A 19,213-nucleotide genomic window follows, 5' to 3' on the forward strand; every position below is an offset into this window, starting at 1 on the left:
GGCTATCAAAAAAATATGGGTATTGTTTCACAAATCAACCGAAACTCTATTTCCTCCAGAGTTACCGACCCACAATCTACTCAAGAACTTTCACTACGAATGAAGCATCAGAGACTGGTTGGTAATTCTCCAAATCCGACAGAGGGATTGAACAAGGAGAGCAGTTCCACTGATGGTCAGAAAAGGCAGGGATCCAGCCCAAGAGAGGTGGTGAAATTGGTGTCCTAGAGGATCAAGATCTACTTCCTCAGACCAACAATTGCAGGTTCATCCCAGGTAACTTCACAAGAGGTTTTCTTCACCTCAACTGGTATCTCAGATAGCACCTGAACTCTGAATGCCAGATGCTCAACAGATGTTCTTCAGAGCCCCCTTTCTCCTCTGGGGAGATGGACTGATCAACATTCATCAGGCTGTGATATCTGACTTGTCAGCGTTCCCCAAATTCAAACCGCGCTGCCTCTGCTCCACGACCATGTGTGGTCAGGCTCCTGAGTTGGGTGCCTGTGACAAGCCCATGACAGTCATGGTGACCATAAAATTTTGAACCTGACTGAATCCAACCCCGGAGAAGGTGAAGCTGCCCAAGTCATCAGCCTGGGAATGTCCTCTGCTAACGTGGCGATGAGGTGATGAGGTGAGGTAGAGGATGTTTCTCAACCTTGGCAACTAACCTGTTGACTTCAACTTCCAGAACATGGTAGGGAAGCAAATTAAAATGAACAAAAGAGGGCCAAGCTAGAAACTAGGAGACTCTCGAGTTCTTGTCCCGCCTTAGGCATGAAAGCCAATTGGGTGAGTTTGGGCCAGTTAAATGTTCAGTTAAATGTTCAGACAGAAACACCAGGCAGGGGAACCACTTTGAGGAGGCCCATCAAGGGTCTCTCCTTTCTCTGGGAAGCTGCAAGGGACCCCCTGCCGCTTCAGGGTCCTAGCAAGCAGCAGGCTGAACCCTTGAATGTGGGTTCGAAAAAAGACCACAATTAAACCCCAAGGTACTACAAGCTGTCAGTGCTCAAATTTAATAGTCAATTCGGACTGCATCAAGGAGAGCATCTCCATCTGGGCGGAGGAAACCTGGCTTTGGGGCACAAACAAGGCACTTGGGACTCTTAACGGCTACGGTTTGCTCTCTGCCACCAACCCCAGCAACTTTTCAGCAGTGGATGACCCGTTAATATCTTGTGTCTCTGATCTGTTTCCCAACAACCTGCTTTCTTTCAGCTGTCACTGAAGACGGAGAGAAACTGCACCTGGGCAGATGTGGCTCCACTGGAATCCGTGGGGTCCAGGATAGAGTAGATCTTGGCAAGAGCCTAGGGGACTTTGGTGAGTGTGGGATACGAGGCCCTCCTGCACCCGTTTCCCAGGTCCTCCTTCCCCCCTCTGGTCGTTCCAGGTGCCTGCTCTCAACCTCCATCGGAGGCGTGGTCATCAAAGGAGCTGGATGCCCAGCTGGTCTCTTCCATGGTGAGCCAAGGGGCGGGTGCCCTCCGCTTAAGCCTGCACCCCTCTTCTTCAGAGGCCTCCGTAGCGGTCCTCCCCTTCAGCCTCGATAGGCCTTTAGCAGCTGCCCTGCAATCACCAACCTCTGGATTTCGCTGGTTCCCTCGTAGATCTCGGTGATGCGGGCATCTCGGTAATGGCGCTCGGCCGGCATCTCTGTCACATAGCCCATGCCGCCCAGGATCTGGATCGCCTGAAAGAAAACCATCGGTTCCGGCACAGGTGGAATGGAAGCAGCTCTCCGCAAACCAGGCCAGTCTCCCGGTCATCTAATCCCCAGGCTTTGCCGGGACCGTCTGTCCTTGCAAGACAGGAAGGCAGCTCACCTCCTCCTGCTGCTGCTGGGCCTGAAGAATCGGAGCACCTGGAACTTACCTGGTGGGAGATGAAAGTCGCTGCCTCGGATGCCGACAGCTTGGCCATGGCTGCCTCCTAGTGAGAGAAAGCAGAGAAGCTACCTGGCACAGCCCTCCCTAGGAGGCTCAGGTCACGCGTATGACATGCGTGTCACTGGTATAGCATGCCAGGCTTCTGGACCCCCTGGACGCCATGTGGGAGGGCAGCTTCCTCTTTTTCCAGGCAGGGGGGAATGGGGTTGTGTGTGTGTGAGAGACATGCCAGCAGAGTCGAGACAGGCACTTTCTGAATGTTTGACAAGCCAACCTCAAAAACTATCACTGGCCAAGGGGAATCTGCGGTTTACGGCTTGGCTTTCTTGCAGGCCCTGCTAATCCCAGCAGCGTCTTCCTTAGTGGGGCCTTTACACCAGGAGGAGCTTCAGGGCCCAGGGCAGGATCGTACAGGTGCCCCCTCCCAATTGACAATTATCAAGGCGTTATTGAGATCCCGCTTATTCCTTCTGAAAGTCTTGTAACATGTTGGCATTCTCGTGCTTTTTTTTTTTTTTTTTTTAGAAATGAACTTTTAATTCTGGGGGTCTGCCCCAGCAAAGAGGGCTAGGGAATTCTGGGGGCTGAGGTTCCCACAAGTCTTAAAAGTTGCCAAGTTAGGACACTCCTGCTAAAAAAGCCCAATTCTTATCCCCTTTCGAAAGACCTGCAAGCCGCTCAGAAGATGCTCCAGGTGGTAAAAGATGGAGATTACCTTTGTGTAGGGCTTTCCGTTGTCACTCAAGGCGGCTGCTCTCCAGGTCAGCAGACGAGCCCCCTCCAGCGCCACCGCCATGTCAGCCAGCTTAAACTATAGACACAGAACACCCCCGGTGGGGGGCGGGGGGTTACCACTAAGCCCTAAGAGTCTAACCCGGCATTACTTCTGGTTAGCAGAGGGGAAGACGGTGCCTCAGAGCTGCAGACGCCACGAAGGAGAGCCAAGCGGCCCTTGCAAGGCCCATGGATGGAGCAGGGACATTCTCCTTGGAGGTGGGGGAGAGAAGGCCACGTGGGAATGCTATAGGGTTATGTAGAGGTGGGCCACTATGGCCACTTTATGACCTGTGGACTTCCAACTCCCAGAATTCCTGGCTGGTTCAAAGGGGCAGGGGTGGGATTCTACTGGTTCGGACCGGTTCGGGCGAACTGGATGTTAAAGTTACATCTGGTTCGCTGATCCGGTATTTCAACCAACCAGCTGGCCCCGCCCTCCCCTCCCCTCCCCTCCCCTCCCCGTAGTCTCCATGCGGCCCGTTTTGATGCAGGCAAGTGCAGGGCCTGCGCAGAGGCTCTGGGAGGGGGAAAAACGGGACTTCCAGAAGTCCGGAAATGGGGCTGTTTCCAGCTTCAGGTGGCCCTCCAGAGGCCCGGGGGAAGCCTCTGGACCCTTGGGAAGGCCCACCGGAAGCCAGAAACAGGAAGTTCTGGTTAGCCACGCCCACCCAGCAACCAGGCAGCGAACCGGTTGCTGGGATTTTTGAATCCCACCCCTGTGAAGCGGCCATAGTTGCCTCCCCTATTACAGGGCGTCCTCCACTGACCACCTTTTGTGTGTGTGTGGGGGGGTCATTTAAAGTTCTAACACCACTGAAAATAGTGGCTTGTGATACTTATGGCCGTCGCAGCATCCCCTTGGTCACATGATCAAAATTCAGGCCCTTGGCAACTGACTCGGATTTATGACGGTTGCAGTGCCCTGGGTGATCCCTTTTTGCAACCTTCGGACAAGCGATGGGGAAGCCAGATTCACTTAACGGCCGTGTTGCTACCTTAACAGGTGTAGAGCTCCACTTAACAACTATGGACTTAACCAAACTCAACAGCTGCCTTGCTTAGCAACAGACGTTTTGGGCTCAACTCCAGGGTCTCCTGCTTGAGCAGGGGGTTGGACTAGAAGACCTCCAAGGTCCCTCCCTCCCTCTCTTACTCTGCATTCTTCAGCCCCAGCATCCAGTGGGACGTGGGCTGGAGCACCACCCTGGGCAGGGGGGAGGCCTCTCTTTGGACACCTGGGCCGCAGGAGCCCCCTTACTCCCCCTCCCCTCCCTCTTCTGGGCCTCCAAAAGAGACGCCCTTGAAGGAGAACTGAGCACCAAGAACTGAGCGGAGGAAGCCGCGAGGGGAAGGGCCTGCCCACCCCCCTACCTGAATGGCCTGCAGCTTGGCGATGGGATGGCCAAATGCCAGCTCTCTTCTCGGCGTAATCCACGGCGCAATCCAGAGCCGCCTGGGCGATGCCCAAGGCCTGGCAGGCGATTCCAATCCGGCCGGAGTCCAAGGTTTGCTGAGGAGAAGACGAGGCGGCGAAGGGGGGATGGGACTCAGGGTGGGTCTGGGAGGGGGCCCTCCCCTCCCCCTCCACTCACCATGGCAATCTTGAAGCCCATGCCCTGCGACCCCAGCAGGTTCTCCTTGGGGATGCGGCAGTCTTCGAAAATGAGGTTGGCGGTGGAGGACGCTCTGATGCCCAGCTTGTCCTCCTTCTTCCCCAGCGAGAGGCCCGGGCACGGCATGGGCACAAGGAAGGCGCTGATGCCCTGCAACACACAGCAGCCTTTCCCAGGGGCTCTGCAGGAGCCCCACCGCCACGGCTGGCTTTTCGCTCCCAGCAGGACTTGGGGACGCAGCCTCCTCTCCTCCCAAGGGAGCCCTCGAGGATGGTCACCTGCTCTGCTTCTGGACCCAGTGCTCCCCCCGCCCACATCCTTTGTCCAGCAGCAGCAGCCATCCCTGGGGGGAGCTTGCCCCAAAGGTCAGGACCTCCCCCCACCTTCATGCCTTCCTTTGGACGCCTGAGGACCATCTTCCCGGCCAGATTCCTCGTCCACCTGGAGATGTTTCCCAGGGTCTTTTCTCCCTGGGCAGAGACCAGCCACCTGCCCGGCACGGCCGAGGCCGGAGCCTACCTTGTGCTTCAGGGCTCTGTCTGTGGTGGCGAAGACCACGGTGGCCGAGGCCTCCCAGGCGTTGGTGATCCAGGCCTTGGTGCCGTTCAACACCCACTCGTCCCCCACCAGCTGAGCCGCCGTGGATGCAGCACCAGCGTCGCTGCCGTTTCCTTGGAGAGAAAAAGACCGTCTGCAGCCAAGAGGCGCTGCGGCTGCTGCCAGGCCGCGTGCATCGGGCAGGGGGCAGAGTGCTGCCTTTCGCTCTCCTCCTGCAAGCACTGCCTGGCTGGCTGCCCCAGGTGGACAGCGCCCTGTGTCAGACCTGCCCCAATCTGATCCCTTAGGAAAGAAAGACCCTCGACTCCCATTTGGTGAAACAATGGGTTCTTTTGCTAAAGGTGTTCGCTGCAGTAAGCCCAGGCTAGCGCTGACGTTTCCCGCACTCAAAAAATACAGAGTAGACCTTCCCTCCTCCCCTGAGCAGTTTCCAGCCAACCAGAGCTCACCAAAATGTTTTGGGAACGCTGAGATGTTTTGGGGTAATCCACCTATTTTCTCAGGGCGCATAAAGCCTTGGAACGCTGGTACAAACTGGATTCAGACTTTATCAACCTGTCATTCCCTCCCCACTTGCGATTTCCATTCATGCACACACACAGCTTCATTGCCCTTCCATCCCCCCCGCAGTCCCAGCTTTGATGGCAGGATGCCTGTGAGGCGCCAAGACGAACCAGGCAGAGCTGACATCCTGCATTTCCCGGGCACTGACCCTCCGCTTGACCCTGTGGAACTTCCACCTTGCTCAGCAGGCGCTTTGCCAGGCAGCCACAGAGGAGACGGTGTGCCAGGAGCATCTGAACTGCAGGGGGGCTTGTGGGGCGCAGCCTCTCCGGGGAGCCCCTTACTGTCGGCTAAGCAACCGCGTGAAGGCAGGACGTGGCTAGATGTTAAAAAACCGTGCAGGTCTTGGGAAGAAATTATGCAAAGCGGAAGTAACGCCCCGCAGGGAGCTTCCAGTTCTGGCTCTCTTAATTGCCACCTGTAATTCTTCTAGAAGCTTCTGCTCAGTCGAGCAAAGTGGAGCCACCGAGGGGGAAGTTTAGAGCCACCTAAGGGCACAAAGGTGACAAAACTGTCCAGGTGACAAAACTGCTGCTCTGGTTTGTAATTGCAAGGACTTGGGCAAGAATTTGGGGTGACAGGGACTCTTTGCAGCCTCCGTTCCTCTCCATGGCATAACACATTACACACACATATGCAACCTTCCCTGTACAGGTAGTCCTCGACTTACAACCATTCATTTAGTGACCATTCAAAGGTAAAACAGCACTGAAAAAAGTGACTTTTGACCTTTTTTCACATTTTTATGACTCTTGCAGCATTCCCCATGGTCACCTGATCAAAATTGCAGAGTTACAGGGGGTCACGAAGTCCCTTTTTGCAATCTTCTGACCAGCAAAGTCCATGGGGAAGCCGGATTCGCTTAACAACCATGGCAAGAAAGGTTGTAAAACGGGGAAAAACTCGCTCAACAACTGCCTTGCTTAGCAATGGAAATTTTGGGCTCAGTTAAGTCAAGGACTCCCTGCAGAATCTAAAACGGGGCTCTCAATCTCAAGGCCCCTGGGCCGGATTTGGCCCATAGGGTGTTTAGTTCTGACTCGCGGGAAACAGCAAAGGTGCCCCTGCCAGCGAAAACGGAGCATTTTGGGCCGCCAACGGCTTCCTGCAGCCCTCTGCCAGCAAGGGGGAGTGGAGGGGGGCAGGCTCCCCTGAGTCCGTTCTCGCTGGCAGACGAAACAAACTAAAAACAAAAGCAAAGGAGAAATGTTTCCCGTTTTGCATTGGAGCATGCAGGAAGGGACAGGAAAGGAGGAAGGGAAAGAGGAAAGAAAAAGATGGGAAGAGCGCAAGGAAGGAAAAAGGAGGGAGGGAAGGAAGGAAGAAGAAAGGAGAATGAAGAGGGAAGGACAAAGAAGGGAAGGAAAATTATAATGAGAGGGAGGGAGGGTCTGAGAGAAGCCCCGCCTTAGCTCTTGGTCACCACTGGTCTCCACCCCCCCCAGTCCCATGTCACACCCAGCCCTGCCCCCACCTCCTCCGACGTCAAACACAACCCTGGTGCTGTGCTCAATGAAATTGAGCTTGACGCCCCCAATCCAAAAGGAAAGGGCTGCCCGGGGGCCACTCCCAAGCACCCAAGTTACCTGGTTCGCTGAGGGCAAAGCACCCCACTTTCTCCCCACCGGTAAAGGGAGGGATCCACTGCTGTTTCTGCCCTTCAGACCCAAACTTCAAAACCGGTCCTAGATACAGCGACTCAAGAAACAAAAGGATCCCCGTAAGTCTCCTTCAGGGACCTCCCCACCTCCGACCATCTGGGGAGGGGGCGTGGCCCCTCCAGGCAGGGCAGGGCCACTGGGGTCGGGTTGGGGGGGGACGGACACCTACGTTGTTGACACTCATGATGACGCCGGTGGAGGCGCAGCCGCGGCTGATCTCCTCCATGGCGATGGTGTAAGCCAAGCAATCCAAGCCGGCTCCTCCGTATTTTTCGGGCACCGCCATTGCTAGCAGGCCAAGCGCCCCCATTTTCTTAATCTAGAAATGGGAGGAATGAGGTTACGAAAGGGCCTCGGCAGAGTTTGACCCTCAGGGTGGAAACCTAGCAAAGCAATTTGGCTCTGATCAAGCTAGCGGCAGTTGCCGAGGGCACCGATCCAGGATCTGCCTTGTCAAGCAAGAACATTTCTGCCCTGGCTGAGCAGCTCTGCCAACGTTTACGACCTGTTGGGACTTCAACTCCCAGAATTCCTGAGCCAGCCATACCGGGAGTTGAAGCCTCCTGGTTGGAAAAGGGACACCGTTGCTCAGCCCTGATTTATGCCCTTCCTTGCTTCTCAAAAAGGCGTATTTCAGGGCAGTCTTAAGTTCAACAATGGCACCACCAGGCAAACACAAATCAGTGCAAAAGGTGACACACCTGAGGGGCAGAAAACAGGACATGGAGAGCTTGGTTCTCCTGCAAAGAAGTTTTTCACACTTTAGGAATAAAAGGCCTGCATCTCATGGTTGAAGGACTGGCAGTGCCAGGAGGGGAGGCAGAGACGCCCAGGTGGGCATGCCGTGCTGGAGGGGCCAAGATTTGTGGAAAGAGTTTTGCCCCGTTTTACAACTTTTTTTGCTGCGGCCATTAAGCGAATCCCTGCAGTTGTTCAGTTGGTAACAGGGTTGTTCAGGGAATCTGGCTTCCCTGGTGATGGGAGGTGGCAAAAGGGGATCCCAGGGGGGCTTTTTCCAAGGGCCGTGACCCGGAGGGCAGAGAAGCTCCATAGTCCGAAGGGGACCCCAAGACCCCTGCCAAGCCCCTGAACTCCCTGAAAGGGAGCCATCGCTCCCTTGGTTCAGGGCCCTTGCAACTTTGGTCACGAAACCAATGGTCCTAAGTCGAGGACTACCTGGAAGTCATTCAGAGGCGGCTCCAGGGTCAGAACCGTCCAGAAGCCCCTTCCATGGAGCAGAGAGGCCCCGCGGGCGTTGCTCTGGCTGCCCCTCCGCCCCCCCATTCCCCGCCCTCGGGGGTCGCGCACCTGCTCGGCGGGGAAGCGGTGGTCGCGGTCGAGGCTCGCGGCGAGGGGCGCCAACTCCTTCGCGGCGAAGTCCCGGCAGGTCTCCCGCAGCATCCGGTGCGTCTCGGGCAGCCCCGCGTGCAGCAGCCGCGCTGGAGGAAGAGGAGGAGGACGGGGGCGGGGGAGAGGGGCTCAGCCGGGGCGCCCACCCAGACCCGCCCGCCTGCCGCCCCTGCCCGGTAGGCTGCCCCTGGGCGGGAGGCGCCGGGAGCAGCCGGAGGGTCCCTTCCCGAAGCCCCGCCGACCTCCGCGGGCGCCAAGGACGCCGCGCCGCCCCGCCGAGGCCACCAGCGCCGCCATCGCCGCCCGCCGGAGAGAGGGAGGGCGGGGCTTGGGGCGGGGGGGCACGTGGGCGTTGCGGAGCCTCCTGGGCGGAGCCTCTCCCAAGCCCCGCCCTCGCGCGGACGGGGGGAGCGGAGGGAGGGAGGCGGGCGGGCAGGCGGGGAGGGGTGGGGTCTGGCTGCGTCCGGCCAGCGACCCTCATTTTGCCCCGGGACGGAGGCGAGCGGGGTGATTCCCCTTGCGAGAAACCGGGAGGGCACACACACACACACACACGCGCGCGTGCGCCGGCTTCCCGGCCGGTTTCCGCGGCTCCTGCCTTCAACGCGGCTTCCGGTCCCGAGGATGGAAGCGTCGTCAGGATCCTTTGCCCGGGGCCAGAAGCTCTCGGGGGCTTTGAAGCCGCACGCAGAAAGGGTCGGTCAGAGAGCCAGGAGGCGCCTTCTCAGTTCCAAAAGGATCCCGAGAAATCAGCGAGACCAACCGAGGGAGGCACTGCCATTGACCTAATGCACCTCGCCTTCGGCACTTCTGGATGACCTCTAGGACAGGGCTCTCCAACCTTGGCCACTTTAAGCCTGGTGGACTTCAACTCCCAGAATTCCCAGCCAGCTGGCTGGGGAATTCTGGGAGTTGAAGTCCGCCAGGCTTAAAGTGGCCAAGGTTGGAGAGCCCTGATGTAGAACAAGATTTCTTGGCTGCCATAATATGCTCCACTATCACTTCTTTCTTTTCCCCCTTTTGCAATAACCAGAGTTGAAAGTGACCACAGGGACCGGCAAATCAAATCCCTCGGTCAACAGAGAAATCCAATTTTCACCCCTCCCCAAGGATTTCAGAAGCCTTAATCAGTCAGAATAGAGTTGGAAGGGACCTCGGAGGTCTTCTAGTCCAGCCCCCTGCTCAAGGAGGAGGGCCTATGCCATTCCAGATGAGTCTCTTCTTAAAAACCTCCAGGGATGGAGCGTCCACGACTTCTGGAGGCAAGTCGTTCCAACGATTTAATTGTTCCCATGCCAATTCCTTAGTTCTAAGTTGCTTCTCTCCTGGATTCTAGTCCTGCCTTCAGGTGCTTTGGAACAGGATGAACCTTCACTTCATGGCAGCCCTTCAAATATTGGAAGATGCCATCATGTGCCCCCCTGGTCCTTTTCTCCAATTTCTGTTTTAGCCTCCTAATCATCTTTATTGCTGCCTTCTGCACTCTTTGCAGTGTCTCAACAGCATAGAATTTTGCTGGTCTACTAATTCAGTCACTTCGTCAAAGAATGAAATAAGATGCGCTCGGCGTGATCGGTTTTTAACAAACCTGGGCTGGCTACTAGTTATAACTTTCTATTTATAGGAGCATTAATGACCACTGCTGAAAAAGGTTCCTCTTCCAAGCGATGCGGATGCTGACATCCTCCAGCGCCCTTCCGATGCCTCCTCTTAGGCCCCCCAAGTAAATTCACCATCCAAATTTACGCAATTCAGGCCCACGTTATGACACAACACCAGAGTGGAATGTAGGTTTTATTTTAATTACTATTGCTTCAGACAAAATAACACTTTATACAAACAAGTCGGCTAGATTACTGCAGATCAAGGAGATATAAAAATGATAGCATGATGGAGACGATACAATGAAGGAAATCACTTGGGGGGAAGGGGGGACTTTTGAAACGTCTGCCGTTCTCTATGGAAAAATACCGGCAGAAAATTAGAAAAACTAGGAACCGTCTCCTGTGCATTTCACACGTGCCACACAAGGTTGTGTGGGGAGGGAGAGCTCCTTGCATGAAGTGCCAATGGCCAATTCAAAGCCACACTATCGGGGCGGGGGGGGGGGCTGCTTTTGGCCACAGTGCTCAATCTTCTCCCGCCCTTGGGAAATTCACTGCACTGTTGCACTAAATGCCCACCTCATAAGATCATGGCATACAGAATTCCAGAACTCCCGTAGCGTGGGAAATGCAATTCCCAGTCCCTGAGCCTGTGTGTCAGTTCGCCTAACTGGAAACGGTTAGAGGGTGTGTGTGTGTGTGTGTGAGCATTTGACCCACACACAGAAGTCACGGCCAAACGGCTGCTCCTCAGCAGTACTCGGGTGGGACATGCTCCGGACAGGATGACTACCAGTGGCTACAAAGGTGGCCACATCTGCTGCCCATTGCTGGGAGCTGGTCTCCCCACAGCCGGTCTTCCCTTTCAAAGGTGGGGGAGGGGGGAGAGTCTATAGGGGAGCCCCCTTTTTGCTTTTTCCATGAGCTAGAAAGGAGGAAACGCACCACCTCAATTTCAGGCCCCCTTTCCAGCCCTGGGGCAGGTTGAGAAGCCCCCTGCTGACCCCAGGCCCCCTCCCAAAAGGGAGGCCTGGATTTCTAATCACACGCTGCTTTGGAAGGGCAGCCCCACTCTTTGCATGGCAGAAACACAAACTGACCCCTGCATGCCCAGCAAGAGTGGCCGAAATGTGGCCCTTGCAGAGCAGGAGAGAGGCAGCTCCGGGAGAGGGTGGGAGGGAGGTGCAAGGGCAGGTCCCCAACGGACACACTTGGGGCGCCTGGCCATTCCCTCGTCCCCAGGGAGGCACCCCATTTTTCCCCACACACGTACCCCGTTCCCCTCGTATTGCTGGGCAGTCAGTGGCCAGGAAGGCACAGAGGGAAGGTTATTGCGAACGGCCCCTGCTTTGGGGTCAGCCCAACCGAGGCTTCCAGGTCAGACAGAGGGCCGTTCCAAAGGCACCTGGTTTTAACCGTGAGGGATCGGGGGAGGGGGAGAGCCCTTGGAGAAAAAGGCACTTTGCCAGAGAGAGCCAGGGAAGCGTCGACCCACCACTCTCACCACCAGCCCTTCCCCAGACCACCCCGAGAACCGACCCCTTCCCCCTCCAAAAGAGAAAACCGTCCTGCACCCGAAGCTCTTTTGTTGGGGGCAGCTAACCCTCCCCCCAACTAAGAGGCTTAAGCGTTGCTCTTTTAGACTACCCCATTGCCCCCGGGAGCCCCCCCCCTTTGACACTGACTGCCATGGGGTGCCCCACATCCCTCCTGCCAAAGCAGCGTCTACAGGGAGGGCAGCCAGAGGGCCAAGCCAGTCCTCACCTGCAGCCTTTGCCTTCTGCCCGGCAATCTCGAGGGGTGGGGAAGGGAGGGGAAAAATTAGGATGGCCCCCACCTCCCCGGTGAGAGCTGCTGGGTAGGAGAAGCCAGGAGCCCCCTTCTGCTCCTCTGGCTGGAGGGCCCCACGCATCTTTACCACGCAGGCCAGACCTTGAGGGGTTGCGGTTGCTTGAACAGGCCCAGAATGAAATGCTGCAAAGTTCCGCCCTCCCCAGGAGCCCCTCCAGGCCCCTCCGACCCCAAAGACAGAGGGACAGCCCTGACAAACATCAACTCAGGTGCAAAGCAGGCCAGGAGGCGGGAGGCGGAGCAACGGACACCTGCCCAGCTCTCTGGGCTGCGGGATGCGTTAGGAAGGGGATGCCTGCCAAGCTTGGTCCATTGGAGGGGCCGCTGGCGGGCTTGTCACCAGACCAGGATGCCAACGGAAGCCACGATGGAGCAAGGAATGAGCGGCCCAGAGGATTCCTTTACTGTCCCAGAAGAGGCCCCTCCCGCTTGGCAAGGAGGAGCAAGGCCGGGCTGCCTCTGGCCTGCGCAACATCCGCAGGCGGTGCTGGAATGGCTACTGCCCGCCGTTGTAGGCGTAATCGGCCTTGTTGTGCATGATCAGCTTGTTGTCCACAAAGTAGAAGCTGTCTGAGCGAGTCTCGTAGGGGTTCTCGACCATCAAGCGTACTGCAGGGGCAAGAGAGAGGGAGGAGGGCAGCCACAGCCCAGAAACAGCCGGCGGAGAAGGCCGCTGGTGCCAACCCTGCAGTGCAGGCAGCGCCCGCTCCACAAAGCAGCCTGAAAAACCCTGGGGAGGAGGGAGCAGCGAGAGAATCTGCGGGATTCAGAGAAAATTTAAAGCAAGACCGCTTATCTTCTGTCTCCCTCAAGACTTTGGCCGTGGGGCCAGTGACGGCACCCAAGGGCAGAATTTTCTGACTGCCGCAGAAGCTCCCAGGCTGAAGCCAGCCGTCAGTCCCTGCTTGGGCCACGGGATCCACCTGGGTCCAAGCCTCCCACCCAGGGGCTGTTCACCCGGCCAGGCACAAGAGGCACTTACTGAGGTCCTCGGAAAGCTGAGGAAACTCGTAGATGTGCTCACAGGTGTTCCTGCTGCAGGGGATGCAGAAGCCAAAGTCAAAGTCAAAGTTCTTCAGGAGACGGTCTCTGAAGTAGTGCCTCTCGATCATGCGGAAGTTGGAGACGGGCTTGTCTCCCACGGTGAACTCCACCCTGCAGGGAGAGAAAAGGGGCGAGGTGAACGCAGGGCAGCGCTGGAGTCCTGCCCTAGAGGGGCCCTCAAGCTGCTGAAGGGCCCAGCTGTCCCGTGGCAGGATCCCTGCCTGCATCACGACCCGTATTTCTCCCCGGGTTGTAAAAGAAAGGCTGGCCTGGGAAGGGGATGCCCAGGGACATCAAGTGCGGTGCAACTCAGGACTCAAATTAGGGGAAAGAACAATAAGGAAAAAGAACAAACACAGCAGACCTGCCTCAAGCAACATTCTTCTTTTGATTTGTACAAACTGCAAAATTACAGGCTTGGATTTTGAAGATTTTCTCTTCTTTCTTTCTTCTCTTTCTTTCTTCTCTTTCTTTTCTTTCTTTCTTTCTTTCTTTCTTTCTTTCTTTCTTTCTTTCTTCTTTCTTTTCTTTCTTCCTTCCTTCTTCCTTCCTTCCTTCTTTTTTCTTTCTTTTTCTCTTTCTTTCTTCCTTCCTTCCTTCCTTCTTCCTTCCTTCCTTCCTTCCTTCCTTCCCTTTCTTTCTTTCTTTCTTTTCTCTTTCTTTCTTCCTTCTTTCTTCTTCTTCCTCCTCTCCTTTCTGTCTTTCTTTCTGTCTGTCTGTCTGTCTGTCTGTCTGTCTGTCTTTGTGCTCTTTTAGAAGTGCTGAACTTGCTTTTCACCCAGCCTGACTGTGCTTCTGTGGCTGGTGGTGAGCAGCCCCCAGCCGCCCTGTGTGGTCCCGCCCCCCTCATCCCCTGCCCAGACTCACGTTGCCCCAACGGTCCGTAGGCGCAGGAAGGCCGGAGTGAACTGATAGCGAACGAAGCGTCCGGCGCTGCTGTCCACCTCCCCAAGGTCACACTCGTAGTCCTCTTGCTCTGCAGGGATTAACGGTTAAAGAAAATTCAGCAGGGGTTTCTCACTGGCCTGCCCTTCTGGAAGTGGGGCCACTCCAGGAAGGCCCCGCAGCCGTCGCCTGCCCTTCCAGGTCTCAGCCTTCTGGGGCTGCCTCTGCAATACGGCCAAAATCAAGGTCAGCAGCAGGAACTGCGGAACTAGCAACCGAGGCAGCCTTGCTGGACTGAGCTAACAAAGCTAAACGTGGCTTGGCTTAGGTGGGTGAAGTGTTGGGACAGAAGTCTTTGTGGGCACCTGGAATAATGGACGGAACCCAGAAAGGTCTGAAGGAAACAAATCGTCCCAAGAGCGATGACAGAGGAAGAGGAAGCACAGATTTAGGGACTGTGAGACCAGCGTCTTAACTACCATTAGGAAGCAAAACGCCCTTCCTGGAATTTTTAACGAGTTGGGTCTTGCAATTCAGAACGGGACCCCATTACTTTACACCCAAAGTAACTTACCTAAAGTTGAAGGTTTGGCAATTTCAAACAGCACCGTCCCAGTCTCCAGGTCCCGGATTTTAAACTTGGTGAAGTCGATATTGTAGATGTTGTCTTCGGGTCGGCAAAGGTAATCTGGAAGAGAGGAAAACAGAAGGGATGATGAAAGGCAACCTTGAAAATTCGGGAGGCAATGGAGAGGCTGCCTGGACCAACTCACCAAAAGGGCCTTTGCATTCAGGGCAAGGAAGCGAGCAGTGGACAATACTAGGAAGTCTCTCCCAAGACTCCTGACAAATTATGCGGCCAAGAGAGGCACCCGGTTAAAGGAGAAGAATCAGTGGAAGGATGTAAGACAGAGAGAGACGCAAGCATCACGGCAGGGATTCTACACCCCCCCCAAAAAACCCTCTGGATTTAGAACGGAGCAACATAATTATCAAGCTCCCTAATGGCACCAAAATTATTATTCAGCCAAGACAGGAGAAATGTAAAAGAACAGTTACAACTGGTCAAGAGGTGATTAACACAAGCACTCTACCTAAATCTAAGTAAGTGCAACCTAGCTCATGCCAGAACCAAAAAGACCTAATTTTAAGTACAAAGAATTATAGATCATAATCTACTTTGACTTTCTTTTCCGTCATCTTGTATTACAATGTGGAAGGAGAAAGAGGGAGGTAAACGGAGGATGTGTAAGCCAAACTCGTTACACAAAAATCAGGGAAAACACGGTTATACTTTGTGACTTTACAAAGACCACCAGCCCTACATACCAGCTAAATCTGCTCTCTACTAGTTAGATTTATGATCCTCGGTTTAATGACCATTTGAAGTTGCAATAGATCTGAAAAATTGAGTTGCGACTGGTCCTTGCATTTATGACTGTTGAAGTGTCTCCATGGTTGTAATTGTGTGATTCACTTAATGGCCATGACAAAGATAGATAATAAAATCAGGGACAGCTCACTTAACAATTGATGTCCCTGTGGTTCTTGTTAACTGACATAGTCATTGGATCCTTCCTAAACAGCAGCTACTGCTTAGGAAGGATCCAGTGAATATCTGTTCTTTCTTCTCCAATTTTACATTTATTTCCTCTTCCTTGTAGCACCCCTTCAAATGTTGGCAATCCAGATTGACATACAGAATCAGGGAGTCTTTGTGCAGCTGTCTACCTGCGTGTTGAGGGCACGCGTACATCAACCAGCAATTACTATTCGTGTCAATAATGCAAAAATCAAAAATAGTATGAATCCCAGATAGGCCACAAGCATGAAAGGGACGTAGACCTGTGGCAACGACTTCTTAAAGGTTTACGGTTTCAACATGTGCCAGAAAAAAGATACAAGTGCAGCGGCCAAGGCTTCTGTTTCAAAGCCTGAGGAGTTGGTTGTCCCCAGGTTGTGTCTTGGCACACTGTCTTCCATGATCTTGTTGAGGTGCCTTTTCGATTTCTGCGAACGCTACACAGAGGTTGTATACAGAGTCAAGCAGTCCCTCCCACTAAGTCGAAAGAGCAATGCAGATGCTGCTTCCAATGCCCTGACGCGATGAATGGTTGGGTTATGTTCATTCAGCCATCTTGGTTCATGCCACAGGTTGTAGCACCCCTCGAATACGAGAGTCTCTCTGAGGAAGCAGACTGAAAGAGCAAGATGGAGGCGCCAGTGGCATTCCGTGCCATGCAGAGCAACACCTGTGCCATACCATAAACCACCTTTCTCTTGAGGGATTTGAAAAACTTTGTTTTGGATGTGCACAAGGAGTCCAAAGATGATATTTGAAGATGACAACTCTTGGCAAGGCAGACTTTGATGCCACTGTGTTGGATGACCCAACTACATATTAGTTGTGCCCCCGATTAGTGGCAAGCTAATCTACCTTGAATCTGATGGGAACAAATGCAACAGTGTATTGACTGAAGGAACTTTTGCCCCTTCCCCACTTCAGAGCTCAACTATTTTGGGCTCCTTATGAGTTGCCAAAATGGATCCAGGAACAAGCAGCAAAATGAAACAAAACACATTGCCTTTGGTGTAACTCTAAGCAAAGAAAAAGAGACACTGCCCAAAGCTGCAAGGGATCCCACTGAAGTTACCGTCAACTTCGAAACGGATCTGGGCTGCTGCAGCCATCTTTTCATTTCTCAGCTTGCCACCCTATGTATGGGGGGAGGGAAAACTTGGAATGTCAGACCAGACGAAAACAACCGATCCTCCCGGGGGAACCAAGGTCATCTCAACAGGTGTTGGTCAGAGACTGGGAAGGTTACCAGGGAGACGCCAGAACACCTAATTGGACAATGTGGCCTGTGACATGGGGAGAAGGGAATATCTATTCTTTAATTATACTAAACCAGTGGGAAATAGAGTTGGTTTGGCTTTCATGTGTGCGGAAATGGTGTACACCATTGAGTTGAGAAAGCTGACCGTCTGGGAGTGCTGAATTGCGTTGGTTCCCCAGTCGGATCCTTGACACTCCTGTCACCAACACTCTGGAACTGACAAGTTTGGGCTAACACAACAGACTGCCTACAGCAGGGGTCTCCAACCTTGGTCACCTGGCGGACTCCCAGTTTTGCTGGTTGAGGAACTCTGGGACTTGAAGTCCACAAGTCTTAAAGCGGCCAAGGTTGGAGACCCCTGGCTTGAAGGATGCTGCCCAGGGGCCCTGATTGAAATGGAATTGCTCCAATAAGCGAGAGCAGCTTGATGCCCAAGCCAAGGGCTCCGTCCCTCGGGGATGCTTCAGTTTGGAATCCCAATGGGCCCGAATAGATGGTCTTTAAGCACTCTTCAAGCACCAGGGCTGGATTCCTCCAAGGCCCCCAGGCTGCGGCTGGTGAGCCGCAGACACTGAAGTCCAGACGCGGAGAAAGCAAGGGAGCCAAGGACCAGCAAGTAGGAGCTGAAGAAAGTGCACTCTGCACATGCGCAGGGGTCAGCAGTAATAGTGGTTGTTTATTACGTTCTTATTTCTAAGCAAAGTACAGACACAAAGGTCGACGACCCCACATCCTAAAGTTGCCAAGTCGGAAAAAACAGTGCTTTGAACATTAAATTTTACTTATTTTAAAGAAACACCCACCACGGCTTTTTAAGATTTAATGGCAATGCTTGCGAATAAACCCAGGTGGGCTAAACAGCCGCTACATCGTCACAGGAGGCAATGAGTTGAAGTCCACCAGGCTTACAGCTGCCAAGGTTGGAGACCCCTGGCCTACATGGGGAGGAGGACAAGGGGAGCTGGAACAGAGCTGAAGCTGAGCAAGGTCCAGCTGAAGCGGATGACCAGCAGCCGCCTCCCACTACTAACCTTAGTTAAGATGCCCGGTGGGCACCCTGACGGGGGCTGCTGAAGCTGGCATTGCCCGGGTCATGCAGGGACAAGCCAGCCAAATCCATCTCAAGCGAAGCCCCCTGTGATGAGTCTGACTCCCAGCTGCCAGGGACCCTCCCTCTGAGGAGGGGCTCCCTCCCACCGTGGCAACTTTTCAGAAGGCTTCCCCAGGGAACTCTGGGAGTTGAAGTCCACGGGGGGGCTCCATCTTTCCAAAGAGCGCTGAGCATCTTGGACGTCAGGGAGCTTCTGCATGGGGGGAGCTTGGCTGCCCCAAAGGCCTCGGAGGAGAAGGGGGAGGGATGGGGGGCGCTGGTTCGGGATCAGAAAAGCCGGCAGACCCTCCCCTCCCCCGACCTTTGTTTGCCATCGGGCCTTGTGGGTGACCCTCCCCCCCGAAAGGCCCATTGTAGCCCCTCCCTCCGTTTCTCTGAGGAAACAAACGCCCAAAGGGACCCTCCCGATGCCCTGAGGGCGCCCCCAACCGACGGACTCCGCCTTCGGGGAGCAACCGGCCGAAGGCCACTTCCACACGCGGCGAGGAAGCTTCCAGGAGCGGGCAAAGGGAACCGGGGGCCTTTTGAAGAGGCTCCGGTCCTTCCTCCCCCGCCCCCAAGGATGGAGCTGACCAGGCCTCCTTCCCCGCCCAGGAGGCCGCAGCGCGGGCGGGAACCTCCCCCGGGGATGCTCCGGGCGAAGGGAAGCGGACCCGCGGCCCAGAGGGGGCTGTGGGGAGGCGGCTGGCTACTCACGCTCCGTGACGCGGCCGAGTCCCAGGACGTGCTCGGGCCGCACCGCCTCCAGCGCCAGCAGCTCGGCCTCCGTCCTCGGAGGCGGCAAGGCGGCCCGCGGAGGCGCATTGGCCGCGCTGGAGCTCCTCTGCCCGCGCAGGCGACTCAGCGCCCCGCCGGGCCCGGCCGCGGCCACCCTGGGCTTCGAGCCGCTCATCGCCGGGCCGGCCCCGCCGCCGCTGCCAAGATGGCCGCCGCCTCTCCCTCGGGCCCGCCGGTAGCCATGGCAGCGGAGGGGCGGGGCGCGCGGCCTATCAAGGGGAGGGCGCCGCCCCTAGAAACGGCCGGCCGGCCACGCCCCCTTCCTCGCGCGGTGCCGGCCCGCCCCGAGCCCGCTCGGTTTCTCCCCGCCGGGCGGCTCCTTCGGGGCAGCCTCTGCCGGCGGGCGGGCGGGGTGGCCTCCAGCGGCTCCATTGGAGCCGTTTCCCAACCCGTCGCCTCGGGAGACGGTTTCTTTGGAGCAGCCTAGCGCCTCTACCGCCTCAAAGGGAAAAAAAACAGCCCGGTTGCCTTTTGGAAAAAGAACCTCCGACTCCCAGAATCCCCCCCGCGTGATGGCTTGGGAGTTCTGGGAGTTGAAGTCCACGCAACGTTCAAAGGGTGTCCACCCTTGGCAACTTTAAGCCTGCAGGACTTGCTGGCTGGGGAATTCTGGGAGTTGAAGTCCTCGTTCAAAGTTGAGACTGTCCTAAAGCGGATTCGATAACAGAATTGGGCAGAGGAGT

General features: G+C 55.5%; 2 protein-coding genes across 2 annotated transcripts; both read right to left on the minus strand.

Moving 5' to 3' along the window:
- Window positions 1-996: 996 nt before the first annotated feature.
- Window positions 997-8,730, minus strand: ACADS (acyl-CoA dehydrogenase short chain). Its single transcript, XM_026688137.2, is given in 11 exon segments — window positions 997-1,699; window positions 1,882-1,938; window positions 2,611-2,706; window positions 4,044-4,085; window positions 4,087-4,182; window positions 4,265-4,435; window positions 4,805-4,956; window positions 6,994-7,105; window positions 7,238-7,387; window positions 8,377-8,507; window positions 8,661-8,730. Coding segments are annotated over 11 exon segments (1,215 nt in total). The 5' UTR covers window positions 8,716-8,730; the 3' UTR covers window positions 997-1,546.
- A 1,469-nt stretch (window positions 8,731-10,199) lies between these two features.
- On the minus strand, window positions 10,200-18,711 carry UNC119B (unc-119 lipid binding chaperone B). Its single transcript, XM_026688139.2, has 5 exons — window positions 18,450-18,711; window positions 14,377-14,490; window positions 13,785-13,893; window positions 12,856-13,028; window positions 10,200-12,482 (listed from the first exon to the last, which is right to left on the minus strand). Exons 1-5 carry the CDS (start codon window positions 18,643-18,645, stop codon window positions 12,370-12,372), a joined length of 705 nt encoding a protein of 234 aa, XP_026543924.2. The 5' UTR covers window positions 18,646-18,711; the 3' UTR covers window positions 10,200-12,369.
- Between the last annotated feature and the right edge of the window lie 502 nt (window positions 18,712-19,213).

This window comes from Notechis scutatus, chromosome 13 (assembly GCF_049901735.1).
Source record: "Notechis scutatus isolate UNSWTSFEM ecotype Mainland chromosome 13, rNotScu1.2, whole genome shotgun sequence".
NCBI lineage: Eukaryota > Metazoa > Chordata > Lepidosauria > Squamata > Elapidae > Notechis > Notechis scutatus.